The sequence below is a fragment of the Anopheles coluzzii genome, chromosome 3, assembly GCF_943734685.1.
Source record: "Anopheles coluzzii chromosome 3, AcolN3, whole genome shotgun sequence".
Lineage (NCBI taxonomy): Eukaryota > Metazoa > Arthropoda > Insecta > Diptera > Culicidae > Anopheles > Anopheles coluzzii.
Window position 1 is genome coordinate 10,929,133 of NC_064671.1, and position 20,771 is coordinate 10,949,903.

At 48.0% G+C, this 20,771-nt stretch overlaps 1 protein-coding gene across 6 annotated transcripts; it reads right to left on the reverse strand.

The window, feature by feature from the left end:
- Positions 1-86: 86 nt before the first annotated feature.
- On the reverse strand, positions 87-20,651 carry LOC120960208 (SUN domain-containing ossification factor). 6 transcript variants are annotated; one of them, XM_040384241.2, is made up of 4 exons: positions 20,070-20,651; positions 19,349-19,801; positions 4,199-6,605; positions 87-3,883 (listed from the first exon to the last, which is right to left on the reverse strand). In XM_040384241.2, exons 1-4 carry the CDS (start codon positions 20,126-20,128, stop codon positions 2,117-2,119), a joined length of 4,686 nt encoding a protein of 1,561 aa, XP_040240175.2. In that variant the 5' UTR covers positions 20,129-20,651; the 3' UTR covers positions 87-2,116. The 6 variants fall into 6 exon arrangements, with proteins under 6 accessions (XP_040240175.2, XP_040240179.2, XP_040240177.2 ...); XM_040384245.2 differs by lacking the exons at positions 19,349-19,801; positions 20,070-20,651 and adding exons at positions 7,881-8,299; positions 15,337-15,500; XM_040384243.2 differs by lacking the exons at positions 19,349-19,801; positions 20,070-20,651 and adding exons at positions 7,881-8,304; positions 15,337-15,500.
- Positions 20,652-20,771: the final 120 nt, after the last annotated feature.

Below are 20,771 nucleotides of genomic sequence, written 5' to 3' on the forward strand. Positions count from 1 at the left end.
CAAGCGTACTGTTTGGGGGATGTGATATAGTACTTCCGAAAGTAGAAACATTTGAATTTAAAATGCTCTCATCCACACACATTAGCTTCTATTGATAACAAAATAATTTATTTCGGTTGAACTACTTGCACGTTTCGACGGTAGTATTCCCTTCCCTACTTTCTGTCCTCATTTTTTCCCACCTTTTCCACTAATTTTACCTTCAAATGACCGCAATTGCCGTTTCTGTGTGTCCCGTGAAAAAGCAAAAAAAAAAGGGACAATTTCCTACTAATTCACACGATCGCAATATTGCAACTTGTTTTTCCGCCTTTCTCCATAACAAACTCGATTCTTTTTTTTGTGATTATAATGCCCCATTTAACACCTACTACTGGAACTGGTACATCAAAACGGACTTTTTTTTCTAATAGTGTGCGGCACAGGAAAACGCTTAGCGTACGTGTGCGGTTAAACATGCATACGGTGGTGTTATCACCATTAATGGCGCCATTGTGTTTCCAATAGAAGTGGGGAGGGGGGTTTTGTGGTTTTGAATTTTGGTAACACTAATTTTTTTTTGGTTTAATTCGCTAACAGAAGGGTTTTAAAGTGCCTAAACAGTTCTCATTTTTATCCTCTTTTTAATTAATTTTCTTTAAAAAAAACGCACAATACTGGCCCAATAACGCTTAACGTTTTAACACATACCATCCGATTAACATCAATTTGAAAGAAAACATTCGTACAGGGTTTCCGCGGTGGTTCTCATAATTGTGGGACATTTCCTTGATTCTTTCCTATTGGAAGTGAACTTCATATGTTGGAAATTGGATTTTATGGCCAGACTCATTGAAAAATCTTACTGGAATTTTCCAACAATGGTGCTATAGTCTGCGAACAGACGGCGTCCACGGGCCTACCCACGCCCGATTGCAGAGCCGATTGCATACGATTCTATCTTTACCATTAACATGAGAGGGACAGAGCTTATACCCCGAACGTACCCGAAAGGTATGCATGCTTCACTCATCAGGATCTAAAGGCAAGGACAAGGCAAAAGAGACACAGAAAAAATTCCTCACGGCTACACATGTCCTTTTGATGCGTTGTCTATGCGTCTCGTTCGGTATCACAGCGGTATACGGCAGGTAAGCAGTACAAATGCTGCTACCTGATACGCACACATGTCTATCGAACACAACTATTCGGTTCGGCTCGGTAAATTTCACGAGGACGCCGGAACAAAAGGGCGCAGACTTTTTCATGATTTTGTATGACTTCGGCTGTTTTGGACCGTGCGTGTAGGCGCTGACATAGAGTCCAATTCCCAATTGAGAACTCTATGAAAACTATGAGAACTCCTGGAAAACCCTGTAAGCCACGTAGAAGAGCTTTTTCTTTGCACAAACAATTGAAATAATTTATAAGGACTCATTTTCAAAATATGCTTTCGAAGCGGGATGGGAAAAGGAAACAATAGCCGGTTCTCGCTGAACGAACGCGGGTTCTACCTTACACGCCCTCTAATATGTGACACAGAGCTACAGTACAGTTTATATTAACGGCGACAGTGGTTCTTGTGTTTTTTTTCGCTCTTCATTCTACATCTACTATTTAAATTAACCGTTTTCTCGCCGCCTCGTCCCATCAAGCAACGATGGTGTTACATAGACATCAAACATAAATAAGAGACAGAAGTAATATACAACAAAGGTAAGAAACGATACAAACAGACGAGCGCCAGTGGCGGGCCTACTAGGTTGAGAGAAACAGAAAGGAACCATTTTCAAATATACTCTAATTACTCCTTCGCCTTCTTCAAAGTGATCACCACCACGTGTGCGTGTGCGTGTGTGTTTGCCACAAAGTAGGCTAAAACTAAAACATCTACCACGCACACATACTCACACACTGTTCCCTACTAGAGTACGCGCTGTGCTCCCGTGGAAAGTCGGCCACCCTGTGCTACTAATGGCTTTCACGGATGCTTTTTCAAAACATTCACCCCACCGCCTTTTCCAAATAATGGTGCAAAAAAGGGGGGAGGGCAGCGTCAGTCTATTTTAATGATAGTTTATCTTGTATGTGTATAATATCGAGCCTAATGCATACACTTCTACTTAATCGACAGTCCTCAGAACACCTTCCGGAACAATCGCCGTATACTGCCCCGGCTAGATTTCCGCTCCAACACACCACCACTACCACCATTCGCCGGCAGGTCACCGTTGAACGAGACGGACAGCTTTACCGGACTTTCGCCCAGCAGCAGCAGCTTGGAGCTGGCCCCGTCCGACGGGCTGGCTGATTTGGCTTTACCTATCCTTTGGCGTTGCTGCTGCTGCTGCTGCTCCTGCTGCTTACCTTCCGGAGATGCAGCCACCTCCTGACTAGATGCCGGCGAGGGGGAGGACAGCACCCCTTTGCTCTGCTCCGACGACCACCAGCGGTACCAGCTGCTGTCCTGCGCGTTGCCGCGGCCGCTTTCACTCATCCCCGCATCGCCGGCACCGAGCTCGCGCAGTGCGGAACTTGTGTTGGAACTGTTACTGCTATTGCTGCTAGTGTTGGCACTACTACCACCACTACTACTGCTACCACCACTCCCGTTGGCGGCCGAAGCTTTCTTGGCCGAACGATGCTTTTTCGAGCCAAGGCTTGACCGTAGTAGCGAGCTTTTGAAAAATGCAGGCGACGAAAGGCGTCGCGATGACTTTGTCGCGGCTTTCTGCTGAACCCCCCCATCGAGCGAGTCTTCCCCGCTCGGTGACATCCCGCTGCTACCGTTCCTATCGGACAGCGTGGTCATGGTGGTGGCGGCGGTGTTGGCCGTTCCATTCATCTTTCGCATCTCCATTTCGTTCGGCGTCAGTCCGGCCTCCGCCGTGGAAGCGTTCGAGCCGGGCATGTACTCGTCGTACGACAGGTCGCTTGCCGTGGGTATGATAAACTCGTCGTTATCTTCCAGGTAGGGCAACTCATCGATCCGGCTGCTTGTGTCCTTCTCCGGTGTTTGCTGTCCGCCACCATTCACCATCTGTCTCGCTTCAATCATCGACAGGGAACGTTTCGCTGGTTCGTGACTAGAAAATGCAACGCCCTGTCCGGTCGCCAACGGTGTCGAGCTGCTAATGACGCCCATCATCGACGGTGCCGACACTTTGCGGTGCTTTTGTTTTGACTTTTTCCGCTCCATAGCCAGCGGGGGCACGGATGACTGTGGCGGCACTCCTACTTCCCGCACATCGTCATCGATCAGCAGATTCACGTACGTGCCGCTAATGTTAAGTGCCTCCTCGCTCGGGCGCTTTTTGCGCAACCGGCCCGGCGACAAGCTCGTGGCAACTGTGGACGGTTCTGCCGTTGCAATAATGATGCCCGATGCGCTGCTGACCGTACTACCGGTTAAATCTACCGAGCCACCGCTCGTCGGCATTCCGTCGATTGATTTGCGCCGCAGCATGCGCCCGCGAATTGGTTTGGCGTCCGAACCCACCTGGGCCAGTTCACGATCGATAACGCTTTTCGGGAGCGGTACCGGGTGCTGTTGCTGCTGATGCTGCCCTTCCAACGGATGGCCCGCTGTAAGACGATTCACACTCCTCGCTACCGACCTAACCATTGCGAGTAGTGTGAACAGCATCAGTACGATCATCGTCAGCACGGCCAGCGCAATGTTGCGCCAGTCGGTAGCCGTCGCTTGAAAGTCTACCAGCTCCTGCCGCAAGCGTTCGTTCACCTCGCGCAGCTTCGTTTCGCTGTCGGCCATCCGCTGGTTCTGTTCCTGGATCTCGTGCAACGTTTTCGCGTACGAATGCTGCAGCTCTTCCACCTGCTTCCGGTAGCGGCGGCTCAGCTCCTCCAGATACTGTCCCGAGAGGCTCATGTTACGCTCGAGTGCCTAAAAAGACAGTAATGAAAGACTTTAAGAGAGTGTTGAAAACTAAAAAGAACACTTTTCTTCTTCTATTTGGCATAACGTCCTGTGCGAAGACATGCCGGTCTATACAGGCTTTCGAGACTTAATTCACTATCACGCACAGCCGTATATAAAGTCAGTCCTTGCTACGGGGGGAATGGTCCATTGTAGGCTTGAACACATGACCTCATGACGGGCATCTTAATGAGACGTTCGAGATGACGACTGTACCACGGGATCGCCCCCTTATACCTCATGAAAAGAACACTTATAAATCATAAAATCACGACCTCTTACCTTTATTCTATTCGATAAGCGAAGAAAAACGCTTTCCGGCTGCACTTTCTGCTGTCCAGTGGCCATTCCTGGGGTGACCGTGGTAGCAGCGGGACCTGTCGTGAACGCTCCACTTCCGGACGGGCCCGTTCCAGCCATTTCGGACTGATCGTCGATCGTTTCCCAATGTTGATTGTTGGCAAAGTCTTCCTGCTGCTGTTGTTGCTCCTGTTCCTTCTGTCCATCCACATTTTGAGACGCTTCATCCCGTTCCGGTTCGGCTGGAGTTGCAGCAGGTGGCGTCGGTTCGGTAGCAAACATGTTTACATCCTCTTTGGACGCATTTTCACTCCCTGATGGATCAATTGCAGCATCTGCAGGTGGTGATCCCTTTTCACTGTCTTCCTGAACGGCATTTTGTTCCTGCTGCTCTCCCTTCTCATTGCCATTTTGCGCAGTCGTTTCAACGTCTAGCGTTTGCTCCACCTGATGCTGCTGATGATGCTCTCCCTGCTTGGTATTTTCGCCCTGTGGTAGATCCAACGCATTCTGGCTAGGCCCATCAAAACCAGCCACCACACTTCCATCAATTTCACGACCCTCCGCATCGCTAGCCTCCACCTTCGCCAGCAGCTTCAGATCAAACGCCACCGTATTGCAAAGCCCGGCCACCAGCTCGTCCGGCAGCAGGTTCAGCACGCTGTAGCGCATATTCAAGCAGACGGAAGGGTACACCGTCACCAGCTCGCCCGCACCCTCGCTCTCGCCCTGCAGCGACCGCGGTAAGTTAAATCCTAACACGTTGGCACATAGAAAATGCTGGGCGGAATCGAACGCGTGCTCGATTCGCGCCACCCCTAGTAGACTAGTGAGAAGATTGTGTTTGCAATTCATCAAGGACTCGAGCCGAGCCCGGAAATGGTCGGTGCAGTTAACGCAACGTATCGTATAAGCTAGTGTAACACAGGATGGTGAGGCTGGCGATGGCAGGCCGGTCAGCACGTCCGTCAGTGGAATTTTCCCCCCCGGCGACGGATGACTTCCCGGTGTGGCCGCATCGTTACTTTCGTTGCCGCTTTTACCGAGCGCTTCGGCAGCTTTCTTCACCATGTTCATCACCACCTCACCGGCGGATTTTAGAATGTTGTTTGGATTTTTGCCCCCTTTCGGAGCTCCCGTCGTCGCGTCGACGCCTTGCTGCGGCTCTACCGTTTGACCGTCCCGCTGCGCCACGCCACCGTTGATCACGAATCGTTTGTCCGCAAGCGTTCCTTCCCCTCCGGCCACGGGCTTACTTTTATCCGTAACAGGATCCTTGCCTACTCCTACTCCACCCAATACCGCCACCAGCTCATCATCATCATCGTCCTCGTCCGGCTGCAACGGTGTGTTGTCCGTCTCGAACGCTTCAAACTCCGACGTACCGTACACACGGAACAGCGAAACCGGACAGAAGTGTTCCTGGTTGTAGTGGGACAGAATCTCGACCCGCACAAACTTCCCAAACAGATGCGGATGCAGCAGAAAGCTCTGCACGTCCCGCTCGTCTTTGGCCGTAAACTGGCCCACGTTCGCCCAATCGCGCGTCGGAAAGCGATTGCTTACCGACACGCTAAACTCTTTCGGCGAGGACGAAAACAGCTCAAAGTTGGCCAGCTCGATGCGTTCCGCCTGCACCGGTTCGCACAGCTCCACCACGAACCAAATCTTGCTCGTGCACGGGTTTAGCAGATACTCGTCCTTCGGTGCGGTAAGCACCGAGCCCGTACTCTGCGCTTCCGGGTTGGAGGCAATAATCTTTGCGCCACACTCCGGCGCGGCATAGTTTTTGGCGCGCAGCTTCATCGAGCCGGTGCCCGCCTTGCTGCCGGCCGGTTTGGTGCCCTTCTTCATCGCGGACGCATTGACCACCTCGCCGAGCTTCTTCTCCGCCTCGGCCATCTGTTTCTGGGCCCACTCGCTAAACACGGGCATTGGGTTTTCCTCCGTTAGGTTCACCTCGAGCTGCTTCGTTGGTGGCAGCACGGTGGGAGCTGTTGCATCGGTAAGCGTTGCTTCGGCTGTAGTTTCTTGCGTTGCAGCGGGTTCGCCGGAAGGTGTACTACTACTAGCGGGTCCCTCGGTTGGGTCTTTCGCGGGGATCATCACTAGCAACGGCTGTTCGTTCTCTTGGCCGTCGCCGATTGAAAGCTCCTGCTGATCACCGACTGTTGTTCCGTTGGCATGAGCCTCCTCCTCGGCAGCCAACTGTCCGTGATCATCGCCGTGCAGTGGAACCGTCGTTTGCACAGTGTGCACATTGTTGTGTGAAAGATTCTTCAACGTTGCCTCCAAGTTCTCCTCCAACTTGCTCTCGATATTGTTCAGCTCGTGGTGCTGATTGTCCACCAGCGTGATGATCGATGGTGGACCTGGAATGTCTTGTAATCTAAAATGAGACGCAGACAAGATAAGGAAAAGGGTATTAGTCTCAGCTAGTGTTAGCTTACATGCAAAGAGTAATTACAATCTTGCCAATAGCAACAGATCAAACAAATTGTAGAGGATCATCATCACCACTCAAAGGAGGCTGATCAACAACTGATCCTCATGGTGGCAGAATTTGCTCCTACGACTCTCTCTCTATCACTTCTAACTGTAATCAGCCATCCATCCAGTCCAAAATGTCATGCCAATTGCCATCTCAGGCCAATCACCAACAGCACTAGCTCAACAAATTTCTACTTGAGAGATCACAACCACCGTGAGAGCAAAACAAATCAAACGAAACCGAAAGCCCAACTTCCTGATGCACCACTACTACCACACCACCGACCGAACGACGTGATCTACCCAGCGTGACAGAGATGACACGTGATAAGCACGGCGACCACACTTCACACAGGTGCGTGCGATTGCCGTGACGCCTGCCTGTCCTGTCAGCGTTTGTTTTGTTGATGTTTACATTTTACGATATATTTTCTACTCAAATACACCGTACGCTGCCTAACCTTGACTGCGCTTTCGAACTGCGTGCGTGCACCGCCGTTTCAAGTACGCCGCGTGCGCCCGCGCACCACTCGGGAAGATCAAGCGTGAACACAACTGTCCAATCCACCTCGTTCAACTTGGACTTGACGGGTGCTGTGTTTGGAAGTACTATTTTTACACATTATCAGCCGGCGGGCGACTTCCTCGTACCATAATTACTACTGCCTCGTCTTTGCATCGGTACCACGGTGGAAAGTGTTTGCTTTGCGCAAGCCAAGTCATACCGCAGCGCACTGGTGTCGTCGTCGACGTCGCAATCGACATCCATCATGCGGCGGATGGACATGATCGTACAGGGGTGTGTGCAGTGTTTAGTGCATATTTACGGCATAATGTTGTTTGTAGTGGCGTAGAACAAACAGCCTAACGATGGCATGCCCAAACACCTCACGAAGCTGTTACGACGGTTGTTACGACATAATACGATCGTTCAGAAATACACAAGAACTTCTGCGTTTAGTAACACACGTTCAAAGTCTTTAAATTAACTTGATCTTCGAAAGAAAACATATTCAATTACCATCAATAAAATGATCAAGAACAATACAACACAAAGTGTTATTAATTTAAATCGTATTCTAACCGTCCAATGGCTTCAATTTTCACCTGTTTCTTCATTGCCAAAAGCACTCTCTGTCCGTTGAATTCTACGGCAGCACTCGCGCACACTTACCCATCGTGGTAGAGGTTGGAGATGGCCACGATCTGCGTGATCAGCGCAACCCAGCAGAAGGTCACCAGCACGGTGAGCTTACGCATTCTGCCGGCCCGTTCCGTGATCGCACCGACCAGCCACATCGAGAGCTGCCATTTAATGTAGCAAAACGCGACCAGGTACAGATTCACCACCATGTAAAGATCGACCGTCGGTAGATGCAGCATCCGACCGCCGGGCTAACGAACAACGATCGTCGCTGGCAACGCTGGCTCTAACTGTCTTTTCGCTGGTGTGAAACATAACCACATTGAACTGGCGCCAAAAACCCGTGGGGACACCACCCCAACACACTCTCACACACTAATCACACCTTTCTTGCAACGGATCTACGGGAGATAGAAGCTTTCACGGCTCTGATGGATTGATCACGATCGCTACACTAGGAGAAGATTTGATAATTTAGCTGTTAATCAACACTTTGGCTCACGATCGGGTTGTCTCTCGAACGTACTGGAGAGCTGCGCGTTTGCTGACGCACGCCGCCAGACTCCAGCTGTCTCAGAACGGGAAGTACGAATGTGTGTCTACAGAACTGTGCCGTGTGTTTGTCAAACAAGAACAATCGCAGCCGTTTTACTAGAGCACCGGAATTGAAAAAAGCTGGTAGCAAAACCGACACACTGTTCGTCACTGTTCGTCGGGCATACTGTGCCGTGCTGGCGTAATGCACTTTTACTGGAACTGAATTTTTAAACATTTGTCATTATCCATCGGCGGTAATTGGGTGGGTAAAATGGATGATGTCCCCTGGCGCTTGTCCAACACAGGCACAGTTTGCTTGCTTGTGTGTTCCGTATGCCAACAGTACCTCCCTTTCTCAATCCCACATTTTGTGCAACGCCGACTCGGTCGCATTTTGTGGGAACAACATGAACAAACAATTTACATATCTTTGTGTGACGTGTAAGCGTTGAGGTGATTGAAGGGAACAATGTGGAACAGTTGTTGCTAAAAACCTCAATTACCATACAAAAGCAGATTCATTAGTATTGGGTCCTTCTTACTTCCAGAATACTAAATTTCTTACACAGTTTTTTTTGCCACCGTCAATAAACGTTTACTATAGTAACTACGGAGAAACGGTCTGGGATGGGAATCAATTGCATCCGGCCTTGTAGCAGCCAACTCAGCTACCGAACAGCCTACCGGGACCAGCGCAATAAAATGCATTAGATACCAATCTGAATCCAACAAAAAATAAACCACAGGCTACTATGACGTCATACTTGACGTGCCTTAAAAATAATGGACTTTAAACCAAGATCTATTAAGGAGAACAGGTCGACGCAAAGCCCGTTGCTAGGCTGCCATTTTCAGCTCGCTTTTGACAGTTTCATGAAAAAGTGTTTACAAACAAATGGCTAATAGTTAACGCGGAAAAATGGACAAATTTACTATTGGGAAGATTATATTGGTTAAATTTCTTGCGGTCAATCACTTCTGGAGAATAAAGGAGAAGTAATTGCACTTTTCTCTGTATTCAGAAACATGGATAACCTTTTTAATTGTTTGCAATTCCGTGACCACGAATCGCTACCGTTTGCAACGGTCCTGCTGGAAGGACGAAAGTTTAACGGACATAAAACAGCACATTACATGTTCCAACTGGGTAACAAAAGTCCTATTTACTTTCATTTAAACACTGAGAGTAAAATAAAACATCGAATCGGCACACACAAGTACAATTTCCATACCGTCTTCTGCTTATAACCCGGCGACGAATGATAAAAGAGATCCTTGGATTGTATCAGCCATGTAATATTCTAACTGGATTCTAATTTTTGTATTATTCTAATAGAAAATGAGTGCAAAATGTTGAACAAAACTCTTATTCACTCCATAGCAACGTCCATCGCTAAACATAAACAATGTTCACTTTAACTGTCAAAATTTTCCCAAGGCTTTTTGTCAATTTACTCTAAGCGCTTCGACCTGTTCTCTTTCAAAGTTCTTGCTTTAAACTATCAGTGACGTATTGATTTAATCCACATAACAAGATAGTAGGCACTTCCTTACCGGGACATGAACTAATAACGCACCTGTTGTTAAGTGATGCGAGTTAACGACTGCACCATGTGACCGGCAGATCAAATGACCGTTGTTTATGTTTAAAGCCCAATTAAAACGCAATTCTAGATCAAATGACTCCGACGTGATACTACGGAAATGTCACACTTATAATAGTACGCGACATAAACTGTATCCCACGTGACACGTGAGCTAAAGAATACTAGAATTACTAAACCAGCTCATCCCAATATCACCACAGCAACAACAATCACACCACCGAGCACACGCCCATCATTCGGAGGTGCCATCCGTATCATAACGTTACAATCACTTTCAAGCACATTTACATTTCAAGGTCTTCCCATTTTAATGAGCGGAGCACATGTGTGTTTTGGGCCAAACGTGATCACTTCCAGTCCAGCGGGCGGGGTAACATGATGCCCATCAGCCGATCGCTTCCAAAATCTGCCGGAAGTATCACCACTGCTTGTAGAGGGTGAAGATACAATTGGAAGATATTTAATTACACTCTTTGTGGTGGTGGTACAGTGTGTAGTGTTTGTTGCAAACCGCAGATTTCAGACGCCATTCCCATGATTGGTGGGGGATCATCTGTCGGAATATCTCTGTCTTTCTCGAGTTTCAGGGAACTGTTGAAAGGTCTGCGGAAACCGTTTCAATGGAGTACTGAATCTGTTCGGACGAGTTCGGGCCTCTCCAATACATCTAATGGATGTATAAATAGGCTTTACTGGAATATCCTTAGAAATTTTAACGAATGGCACGGCACCACGAGGAAGACTACCAAGCATTCTTTAATAACAAAGAAAAAGCAGTAAAACAAAAGGAACATCATAAGATATTCTAAAGATAAAAAGAGGATAGATGCGCTCATTCACACAATCAATTAGGCGTACAATTCGCAACACATTTGGCAAACGCATGTGTCAAGCTTGTATGAGAAATCAAGGAAAGATGCCAAGATTTAGTTGGAGCTATATTGAAGCAAAAAATGCAAAAACTGTTATACTTATTTGCTGAATAAATGATTCACACAGAACTTACTGAACTCTTATTCTGAATTCTGAATGTGATGACTAAGTTGTTTAGAGATAAAAACGATAAAACCTATTCCCAATAAGTGCTACAGCTGTATTTGTATGCATGGTGCTAGTACCGAACCACCCTAGACTACAAAATATAACTACTAATAATAAAAAAACGCCATCAGCAAACAAAACGCCAACCGATAATGCGCGATAGTCGAAATAGCGCAAAAGTCGGCTGTTACACCACGAAGCGCATCGCGATTTGTCCACGTCACACACACGCTGTTGTTTACCGTAAGCGCCCCTCTCGCTTGAGCTGTTGATTGCTTGAGAGGAAAGGAGGGAGGATCAACAACGCACTACGACAGCGCCACTGAAACACCAACACACTATCAAAGATCGCGTTGTATTGCAATTCAACAACGATTCCCGCGGTCGTGTGCGGGCAAACCGCGAGCTGTAAATCATCGTACGCTGCGCTTCGGGTGACGTTTACAAGAGTGAAGGTGGTGTAAATTCCTAACGCTTTATGATAAGGAACGTGGGGAATTGTGATGACTTTTTTTCCTAAGCGGAGGACAGACAGCATCATTGAGCGGACCAACAAAGTGCCGCTTTAAACCGACCTTAGATTTCCCGAGAACAGTGATCCCCCGCCTTAAAGATCCTAATCGAACCGAGAATTAAGTAATCGGAGCTCTGGTTGTGAGCTGATAAGCGCATCGCTCTCGCCTCTTTGGAGGTTGGAGAAGTTCCCCGAACGTCTAATCTAGAAACATCTTCGCAAGGCGTTTTTTTGCGGTCGCTAAAAAACCACCGTCTGTTGAAGCTGTTATCAACGGCGCTACGGAGTACACAGACGAGGCGAGGAGGACATCTCATTGAAATTCAGCAACTGATTAGACTTCCAAGTTTGAAATTCGTCTCAAACATGGCTCAAAAACTAACCCCATACACATGGTCGAACGTTTCTGCCGGACGTGAACGTCCCGGCAAAACACATCTGCGACGCAATTCTGTGATCTTCAGGGTCGTCCGTCGGTGTGACGCCTTCGGAGCGGGGTGTAACAATTGCTCGCCATTGTGGAGCCAACCAACAACCAAGCAAAGTCCGTTCTGCTTTGCTCCGCACTCAGCAGCGCGCACGATCGATACTGTGGGATCGATTAGTTCCGTGCCAATGCCAAGAGTAAAGGGTCAAGTGCTGTCAGCGAGCAAGTGTTAGGGGGTTACAGTGTGGGGGATCGGGTGTTAGAAAATAGACACATTCGAGCCTCATTCAATATGTAACACCTTCGCAAGGGTTAGGGAACACTTTGTAGATTAAGGTGTCATTAGACGCGTACTGTATGTTGTCAACGCGTTTCCATGGAGATAGTGATGTTCGGGGTGGCAAAATGTGGTGTTCCAATAGTCAGAATAATCAGGCTTTTAGCTTAAGTAATATACAATATGCATCCAGGCGATACAAACAATGTTCATACAGCGTAAGACACAAAGATAACCGAATATCCCAATATCCCAATTCCATGGAATAGGATACATTTCACTTCAAATATAATACATATTCTTTATTCTACCACATCCAAACACGCACTGTTACTCTCCAAAAACCTCGCTCAACATCACGATTGTCCTTATTGCTCGATCTTACAATCACCTGTGTAACCCCTTTTACTCAACCTTCCAAGCAAGGTTCCAATGACAAAAAGTGACACCAGAGCGCGCGAATGTGGCATTCTACCAGCACAAACTTCTACACAGGCAAAGGCCGACAATGCTGCCGAGGTTTGAAAGTGGGACAGAACGTTACCAAGCAGAACCAGCTTTCCGAAAGAACACATTTCGGAACCGGTTTCTCGGTCTCGACCCTCTCACAATGCATAGTGCCGTTTTTGGGGTCTCTTTTGCAATTCCAATGGAAATAGCGACAAAGTATTGAAAATTATTCCAAAAAAAAGGTCTCCAATCATTGGAAAATGCTAATCTCTATTGCTCAATATCTTTGCGTTACATCAGTCACCATTGCTAGGTAATGTCCACCCTGCTCCCATCGATCGAGTCACTTTGCTTTCACTTTCACTATTATCAAAGCGCATTGCCACTTCCTGCACCACTTCCCCCCCGAAATGCACCTTAATTGGATGGGAATAGTAAACTTTTCGTAGACAAACCCCCAATGGGGATGCTGGCACTTTTGCGTCCTTCCATTTTCTTTTGGATTCTTACTTCTTTCCCATGCTCTCACATTCACTCACGTCACCCAGCCAGCCAGCAGAGCTGCCGCAACGAGCGACGCATTGCGTCAGAAAACTGGCCACCGAAAAAAAGCGGTGCCATAGAGTGCTTGGTGCTCGTCGTTCGTCGAGCCAGAGCAGCTTGATAAATGCACACCACGTGTAGCGCCCGACCGCGCTGCCGCTTAGGGAGAGGGGCAAGTTTTCTAAACGAAACATGTGTTCAAACCCTTTTACTGGAGCGTGATTGAATGCTTTCTCTTCTGTGTGAGTTTGTGTTTGCAAAATCCGGAAGCTAATGAGCCGAAGCAGATCACTTCAAATGGTTGACTACTAAAAAGCTTCTCCTTTCTTTTAACACAGCTGCAGTCTTTTGGGGTCGGTTTTGTACTCTCTAAATGACATAATTCTGCTTCCTCGTGATTAAATTGGAGCACACCCCACCGGAGCCCTAAACCCACCCAGCTGCATGATCATTGGAACACTTGTGCCAGTTGTTTTTTGTTACATTTCATAAGTGTACACCACTGTTCACATGGTGTGATGTTGATTACACTTTTTCGCATTCGTCACTAAGACTAGCAGCTCTATAGCAACCATTGGCTTACGGGCAGAGAGAGAGCTGGAGTACAAACACACACACGCAACATGAAAATTCCATTTCGTGTATGGTCGGTCCAGGGCACGGCGGCGCCAGAACACAACTCTCCAAGTTCTCCAGCTCATGCAGGAACGTTATCAAATGCCACTTCACTTCAAGCAAAGAAGTGTGACAGATTAGGAGGGGGTGCTAAATGGTTATTGGCAGCCAGGAGTCAACGACTTCGTTTAGCGTGTTGTACAGAATTGCCCCACAATATATGTGGAACGGTTGGAAAGTGATGAAAATGAACGGCAGCTTCGAAAGGCACATGTTATTGTTTCCTAAAACAACAGAGAAATATAGCATTAACAATTGCTCACAATAATAAAACACATTCAGCAAAACAGTAACTAAACAGGATAGCTTTAAACCCCAACGCTAACGAAATGCTTCTTTCCAGTAACTTTAACCCTTCAACTTGTTCCACGTTGCAACAGCGAACCCCATTCCAGACGTCGGTCGCCCACACAAATACAAAATAATGATGGAAACACCCTGCCTACTGCGTGTGCCTGTAGGACAAGCGCGACCAGCAGCGACCGTCGAGCCGTCTGCATCTGGGGGAGTTTCATGCTATTCCACCCTACACGAGAGCACACCAACACACACACACACAGACCAACGTTTTATCCCACACACAATTTGCTTGCCACAGAAGCACTGTTAGATTCACATCTTGCCCAAGATGATTAAGAACACAGTTGTTGCAGAGAGCTTCTTTTCCTATATTTGAGCTCACTTGTACACACACGAACAATGTTCTACTACACGGATATCGCATTGGGACATATACCATTCCATGCCACTTTGATTGCACTAATTTAGTAAACGCAACGCAACGAAAAAAATGTAGCACCAGTGGTAAATGCAGCTGCCGGTACACACAAAAAGGCCAGTGGCCACACAACCCATCAGATGAAATTAATGAATGAATGCATTTTTATGCTGGCAAGAGAGCACCACACAACACTACTTGGCACAGTACTACTAGATGTGCTCGCATTGCACGAAACACACCACACACCACGGTCAATGTCGATGATAATGATGATGAGGCCCGTTTTTGTCAAGTTTCAGCGTCGTTTGAACCGACCGCACAGGCTTGGTTAAAGACAACGTTCACATCCTGGCAAACCACGGCACACTTTGTTTTGCTAATGGGTTGCAGGGGATGATGGTACGCGTCCAACAACGGGACACCGTGCTGTGTGACATAATATCGACCCGGTGGTGTGGCGTGTGACTTTATTTTCAAACATTCACTAACACGTTTTGTTGTCTGGTTAAGACACAATAGTTTGCAAAGAATGACAATTTCCTAATTCAATTTCTGCACAAACTAAAGCACACCTTAAAACCTAAACATCACACACACACACACACACACACACACACACACACACACACACACACACACACACACACACACCTTTGATAAGAAAAGTCGAAGCAACAAAGCAACAAACTAATACCGTTTCACTAGAAACAAAAGGAAAAGCACGACCCACAGCACACACTGCTGCCTCTCGTGAGAAGGCGAGCAAACCGAAACCCCTCACGAGAAACGAACGAGCGAACAACTCAATTGACACTGAAACCTTCGTTGGCTGAAACCGCAAGCAAGCCCGCGACCGGACACGACCACAACGACAACGACGACGATGGCGACGACGATGACGACGGTGGCGCACCCTACCCTCTTGGCTGCCACCGAGCCCCGTTGATAATCATACCGAATGGCGCCCGGCGACACCCGCCGGCATACAGCAACTAACCACCACCCCCCCGTCGTGTCCTCTCCTAGCACTTGTGCACGCATTCCATGGCGGAAGATCAGCTGCAAACGTCATCAGCGTTTTGCTCTCGCTCTCGTCGTCGCTCTGTGGGTTTCATCTCGTCGCTGGCGTACTGCTCGATGCTCACGCAATACACGATATGATAATGGATACTAAACAGGGGAGGGGGGCATGTTGCCGGAGGATGTACACACTCACGGGACAGAAGCATGAGAGAGGCTTTGGAATGTTATGCTAACCGCTCACAACCGCTGATGCTGCTGCTGGTAACGTGGCCAGAACTTCTTCTTGGTGCACTTTTGTGCATAATAGTGACTCTCTCTCTCTCTCTCATACTCACAGTCTGTCTCTCTGTCTGTACTAGTGATGTGCTATTTGGAGCGCACTCACGACACCGACTCCGGCAAAATCCGAACAACCAGTTCCGTTCGAACATCCAGTTCGTGCACTTCGTATACAGGCCCTTGTTTTGAAAGCCGACTCCCGCCGACTCGGGACGACTTAGACTCGAACCGATTCCAGACGACTCCGACTCTCGACGACTCAGGACGACAGGGAGATTCCGAATGACTCCGGACAACTCCGGAAGATTCCGGGCGATTCCGACCAATTCCGGAAGATTCCGAACGACTCCGGACCATGCTGGGCGGACCTGCTTTCCGGAGTCGATTCCGAAATTGTCGGAGTCGGATCGGCGTCGACTCCAGATTTTTGCTAACTTTCCCCATCACTAGTCTGTACAGCATAGTGCCTTCGTCAAATACGGTCCGGGTACATACAGCCTACTACGGCGGGTTGTTATGCCTACGCACTTGCCGCTCAACCGGTCCTCAGCAAGAGGAAGTACCCTATTTGGTGTTCCTGCGAAGGCTACTGCTTGCTGTTAGTGCGTTCTTCCATCTCCATCTTGGATAATCACAGCTGTGCCTTAAACGATCAAAACGACTTATATGTTTATCACAAACCTAGTTGACAACAACATGATTAGTATTCCTCTATCGACTAATAGGCAAGACCTTGCAAATCCCCGCAAGTAACGAACCAGTCAAGGAAGTAAATTCTACTATCAATTAATTCGTACCGATAAACTATAAGATAACAGTTTGCACAAGCCATTGTGGCATCATCAACTGACTCTCTCCTCTATCAAGTGTGAAACGATGGCAATCTCCTTCCGTGTGTAGTAATAAAGCGTCTTCGACCCACTTCAATCTTCTCGCCATTTCATCACTTCTTTTACACCTAATCAGTCGGCTCGTGGGAAAGGGAGTGGGAGGCACCCAAACCCAACTATAGCTCGTCACGCGTCGATAAACGTCAGCTATTCAACAGCCAGCTGCAACCATCGCCACAGACACGACGTCATAAACCAACAGACCAGGCAGACAGACCCCTTCTTTCGAGCAGGGCCTAAAGTTGTGTCTGCCCGAACGCTCCCCATCGCCCCACCTTACAAAACATGCCAGTAATGATAAGTGACGATCGACTCCGGGCCCAACGGCAGTGGGGAGAAACTAAGCGTACATTAACCTTCCCCCCCGTGTCGCTCGGGTGACCTCTAAAATTCAAAACACCAAATAGCGACCGGCTGCCGAGAGCGGAAATAATGATAAACGAGCAGGTTAAACAAAAACAAGGTAGAGTTTGGAGCGAAACGTTGCATAAAATGTTGCTCTTTTTCCTCAAGGTTCTGGTACGGTACACGATACGACAACAAGAATGTAACTGTGTGTTTGGCTTTTTTATGGTGTTTTTTGCTTCCAGTTTTAAAGCATTGCGGCAATGGCCTTGGGCCCAAAAGGCTTCCAACATACAGAGCTTTCCAGGAGTTCTCATAGCTGTGGGACACTTTATTGACTCCTTCTTACGCGAAATGAACTTAATGTAATGGGAATTGGACTCTATAGCACCAATTTTGGATAATTCCAATAAGACTTTCCAATGAGTCCAATTTGCAACATATGAAGTTCACTTCCAATAAGAAAAGAATCAAGGAAGTGTCCCACAACTATGAGAACCCCTGGAAAACCCTGGAATTCGCATTTTAGTGAAGGGTTTGTGTAACACCAGAATGTTAAAAGCCCAATATAAAAGTAACTCCAGATCGAAAATAACCTAATTGACACCCTTATCATTGTTTGTTGCAAATTCACCTTTTTTGATAGAGCAAAACATTGCAAAAAAGATTACATTACCTCCTTCTCAAATGTTCGTATATTACATAAAAGAAACAGTTTGTAAAAAGAGCAGTGTTTGGACTTGCCTCGTCTAGCAAAGCATTCGTTCGTTATAAAAATTTATGATCCATTACATCGCAACTGCGCAAGTGAGTTTAAGCAAAAGTGAAGCAAAAACACACCTCAAAAACTGAATTTATTTTAGCCACAAACAATCAACGCTTATTAAAAAGAGAGAGATAGAGAGAAAGGGGAAAAGAGTGCTAAAGTAAACAGCAACAAACGTGCAAGAGCGCCTTAAATAATTAATCCGCGTAGGTGTATCCGCCCGCCTCGACGATCGACATTAACTTGGTGATCGTTTTTCCACAATAATCCTCCCCTCTTTTGGAGGGGGGGGGGGGGGGTCGTGGTGTCATTTAACCGAGTTGGAATGTAATAGCAACACACCGCGACGTAACAACACTATGAACGCGGTTTATAATGGGTTGTTTAGCTACATGCCAAGGTCGAATGGATTTCCTTCTGCTCGTCGTCTTCACACCATTGCAGCGAGAGAGCGTTCAGTGCACCATGAAATGCACTTAGCGAACATGGATTGCGCTTTTTTGTTCTGTTTAATCACCGTTTCCCCCTGTACACACTTTCACCCGGCAGGACCCCAAGATATAGGGAACGATACGGGATCGTGTGTGTATTTATACAGTTTGCAAACAAAACGCCATCATGTGGAAAAAAGGTAAGCTGTTTGCAGTATTTTGTTGTTGAAATACTTCCGACAGGGCCTCTTTTGCGCCAACCAATACGCGTTGAGCGAACACCGCCATTCCAGGCTCACGAGGAGCGGACGGATGTCTTTAGACAACAGCCACGCGTGCACAGCCTTGGACACAGTCTTACAGCGAAAGAAGCCACATTTCAAGTGCGCCACGCAGCAGCACAACGACGCCAGCTTACGCATACCGAAAGCACGTGATTTTGAAGGTTGTTAAAAAGTTTAACACATGAAAAATAATAGCAACACGTGCGTATTGGCACGTGCAAGAATATGAGCGACCGAAAAGGTGCTGATGGTGGCAGTGGGGTGACCTTCGCAGTGGGAGAATTATGATTCTGGTGGCATTTAAAGAGCGACCGAAAAAGAAAGCGAACCAAACCGCTCAAAATAGATCCTGTTCGATGTATCGTGTTCCCCCCGGGCTGGTGGTTCCGTTCGATTACACCGCCTTAGAGGAGGGGGCGAAGTTACTTCAAAAAGCTTAACCGCAGTTGCATCATCTTTCGGCCTCGCGTTTTCGATGCGAAACGGGGTTCATCGGAAACTGGCATTCCAGGGCACATTAGCCAGTTAGAGCGGCTCTCTTATCAGCCCGTTTGCCTTATCATCCGGTGCAAGACGGCACACAGCCGGATGTTCGCTCTTGTCTCTCAAAGTGTCTAAAATGTGGGGAAACGGCCAAGAAACAAAGAGGGCCGGGGAGAAATCTTTGTCGCATACCAATCACACTTACCCGCTGTTAGTAACGCCAACGTTTTTGGAGATGGTTTCCAAAAATATTACATCCTTTAGATCCGGTGGCTCTTCCTGTGGCTGCTGCTGCTGCTGCTGGTGCGGCTTTGCTGTGAGGATGTCTTTCTTGAGCGTATTCCTTCCACCAGCCCGTCCCGGTGCGGGCCTTTTGAGAGGTTTCGCTCCATTTCCTTCCTCCCCAGGACCGTTTTTACTCCGCACATGTCCGGGCGGTGTGCCGTTCCCACTCGAAAGCACCCGTTTGTGGGGAAAGGCTTCCTTTGCTTCGTTTACACCGCCGTTCGGTGGAGAGCGTTCGCCAGCACCGTCAGTATGTTGTTGCACCAGGTTGCTTCCATCTAGCGGTTCCCGTGTTCCGGCACCATGCTGCTGCAGCTGATCGTCAGTAGTTGGCTTCAGCTTCTCCGAAGCCACTATGAGGAACAGTGTGCAACTGTGAAATGAAACAGGCAAAAAACACGATGTTAATGCACTGCGGTTGGACTGGCCCGGTGGCCATGGTAACCCAAGTAAGATGAGCTACCGAGTAGGGGGGGGGGGGGGGGCGAGTAGCTTCCGCTGATGGTTGCATCATCGTTGCGCCACCCCACCACGTCCGTCCCTCTTGCCATCCCGCTTGGCATGAAGGGGGAGGGTCAAAGGACGGGAAATCCATTGACGCTGCATGGCGCTTGGCGTTTGGCGTTGGGGGTCAAACTCACCTGGAAACGAGCGACACCAGTAACAGCGTGCAGTAGGTGTAGCATAAGCTAGGTTTCATTATTCCACTATCCCAGGACACATCGACACCAACTGTCGGCGTTGGTCAGATATGCAGAGAAGCTAAAAGACGCACACTCGCACACAGGCACACACAAGCACGCACAGAACACACTTCGGTAAAGCACCTTTGAGCACACACACACAACAGACTTGGCACCACGCACTCACAGGAAAGGAGAGGAAACAGTGTAGCTAAGGACACCCGTCCTGTGTCGCCTTTTCGGATGAGGCAACCTTAGTCGCACCATACAAACTTCCCTACTAAATCACTTTATCACGCACAGAAAACAGAGAAGAACAAAAAACACGCAATATCCCCCCTTCACCGCCACACAGATTCTTCCAAGTCGGCGAATAACACACACACTCTCTTTGCTTGCTAGCGAGATGGCACGGGCCCCAAAACTGCCCCAACTTGGCATCCGACGGGAGGAAATTATAAGCTAAAAACTAGCATTTAGCGAAAAACACACAAACGAACACTTGTGCCTGTGGCTACAAAAAATGCAATCTGTCAGTGACGATATGCTGCGAGAACGTTTGCTCGATGCGCGCGGACGTTTTGTCTCTTTCTATCGCTTGCGTTTGCGGGCGCTCTCTCCTTCTCTTTCGCTCCCGTTTGGTTTGAAGCGGGTCAACTG

Bases quoted from the DNA above. Each gene is read 5' to 3' on its own strand.
- LOC120960208 (XM_040384241.2), bottom strand. From the start codon at position 20,128: ATGAAACCTAGCTTATGCTACACCTACTGCACGCTGTTACTGGTGTCG. The intron at 19,802-20,069 runs GTGAGTTTGACC...TTCATTTCACAG, and splicing joins CTGGTGTCGCTCGTTTCCAG to TTGCACACTGTTCCTCATAG. The intron at 3,884-4,198 runs GTAAGAGGTCGT...CTGTCTTTTTAG, and splicing joins GCTTATCGAATAGAATAAAG to GCACTCGAGCGTAACATGAG.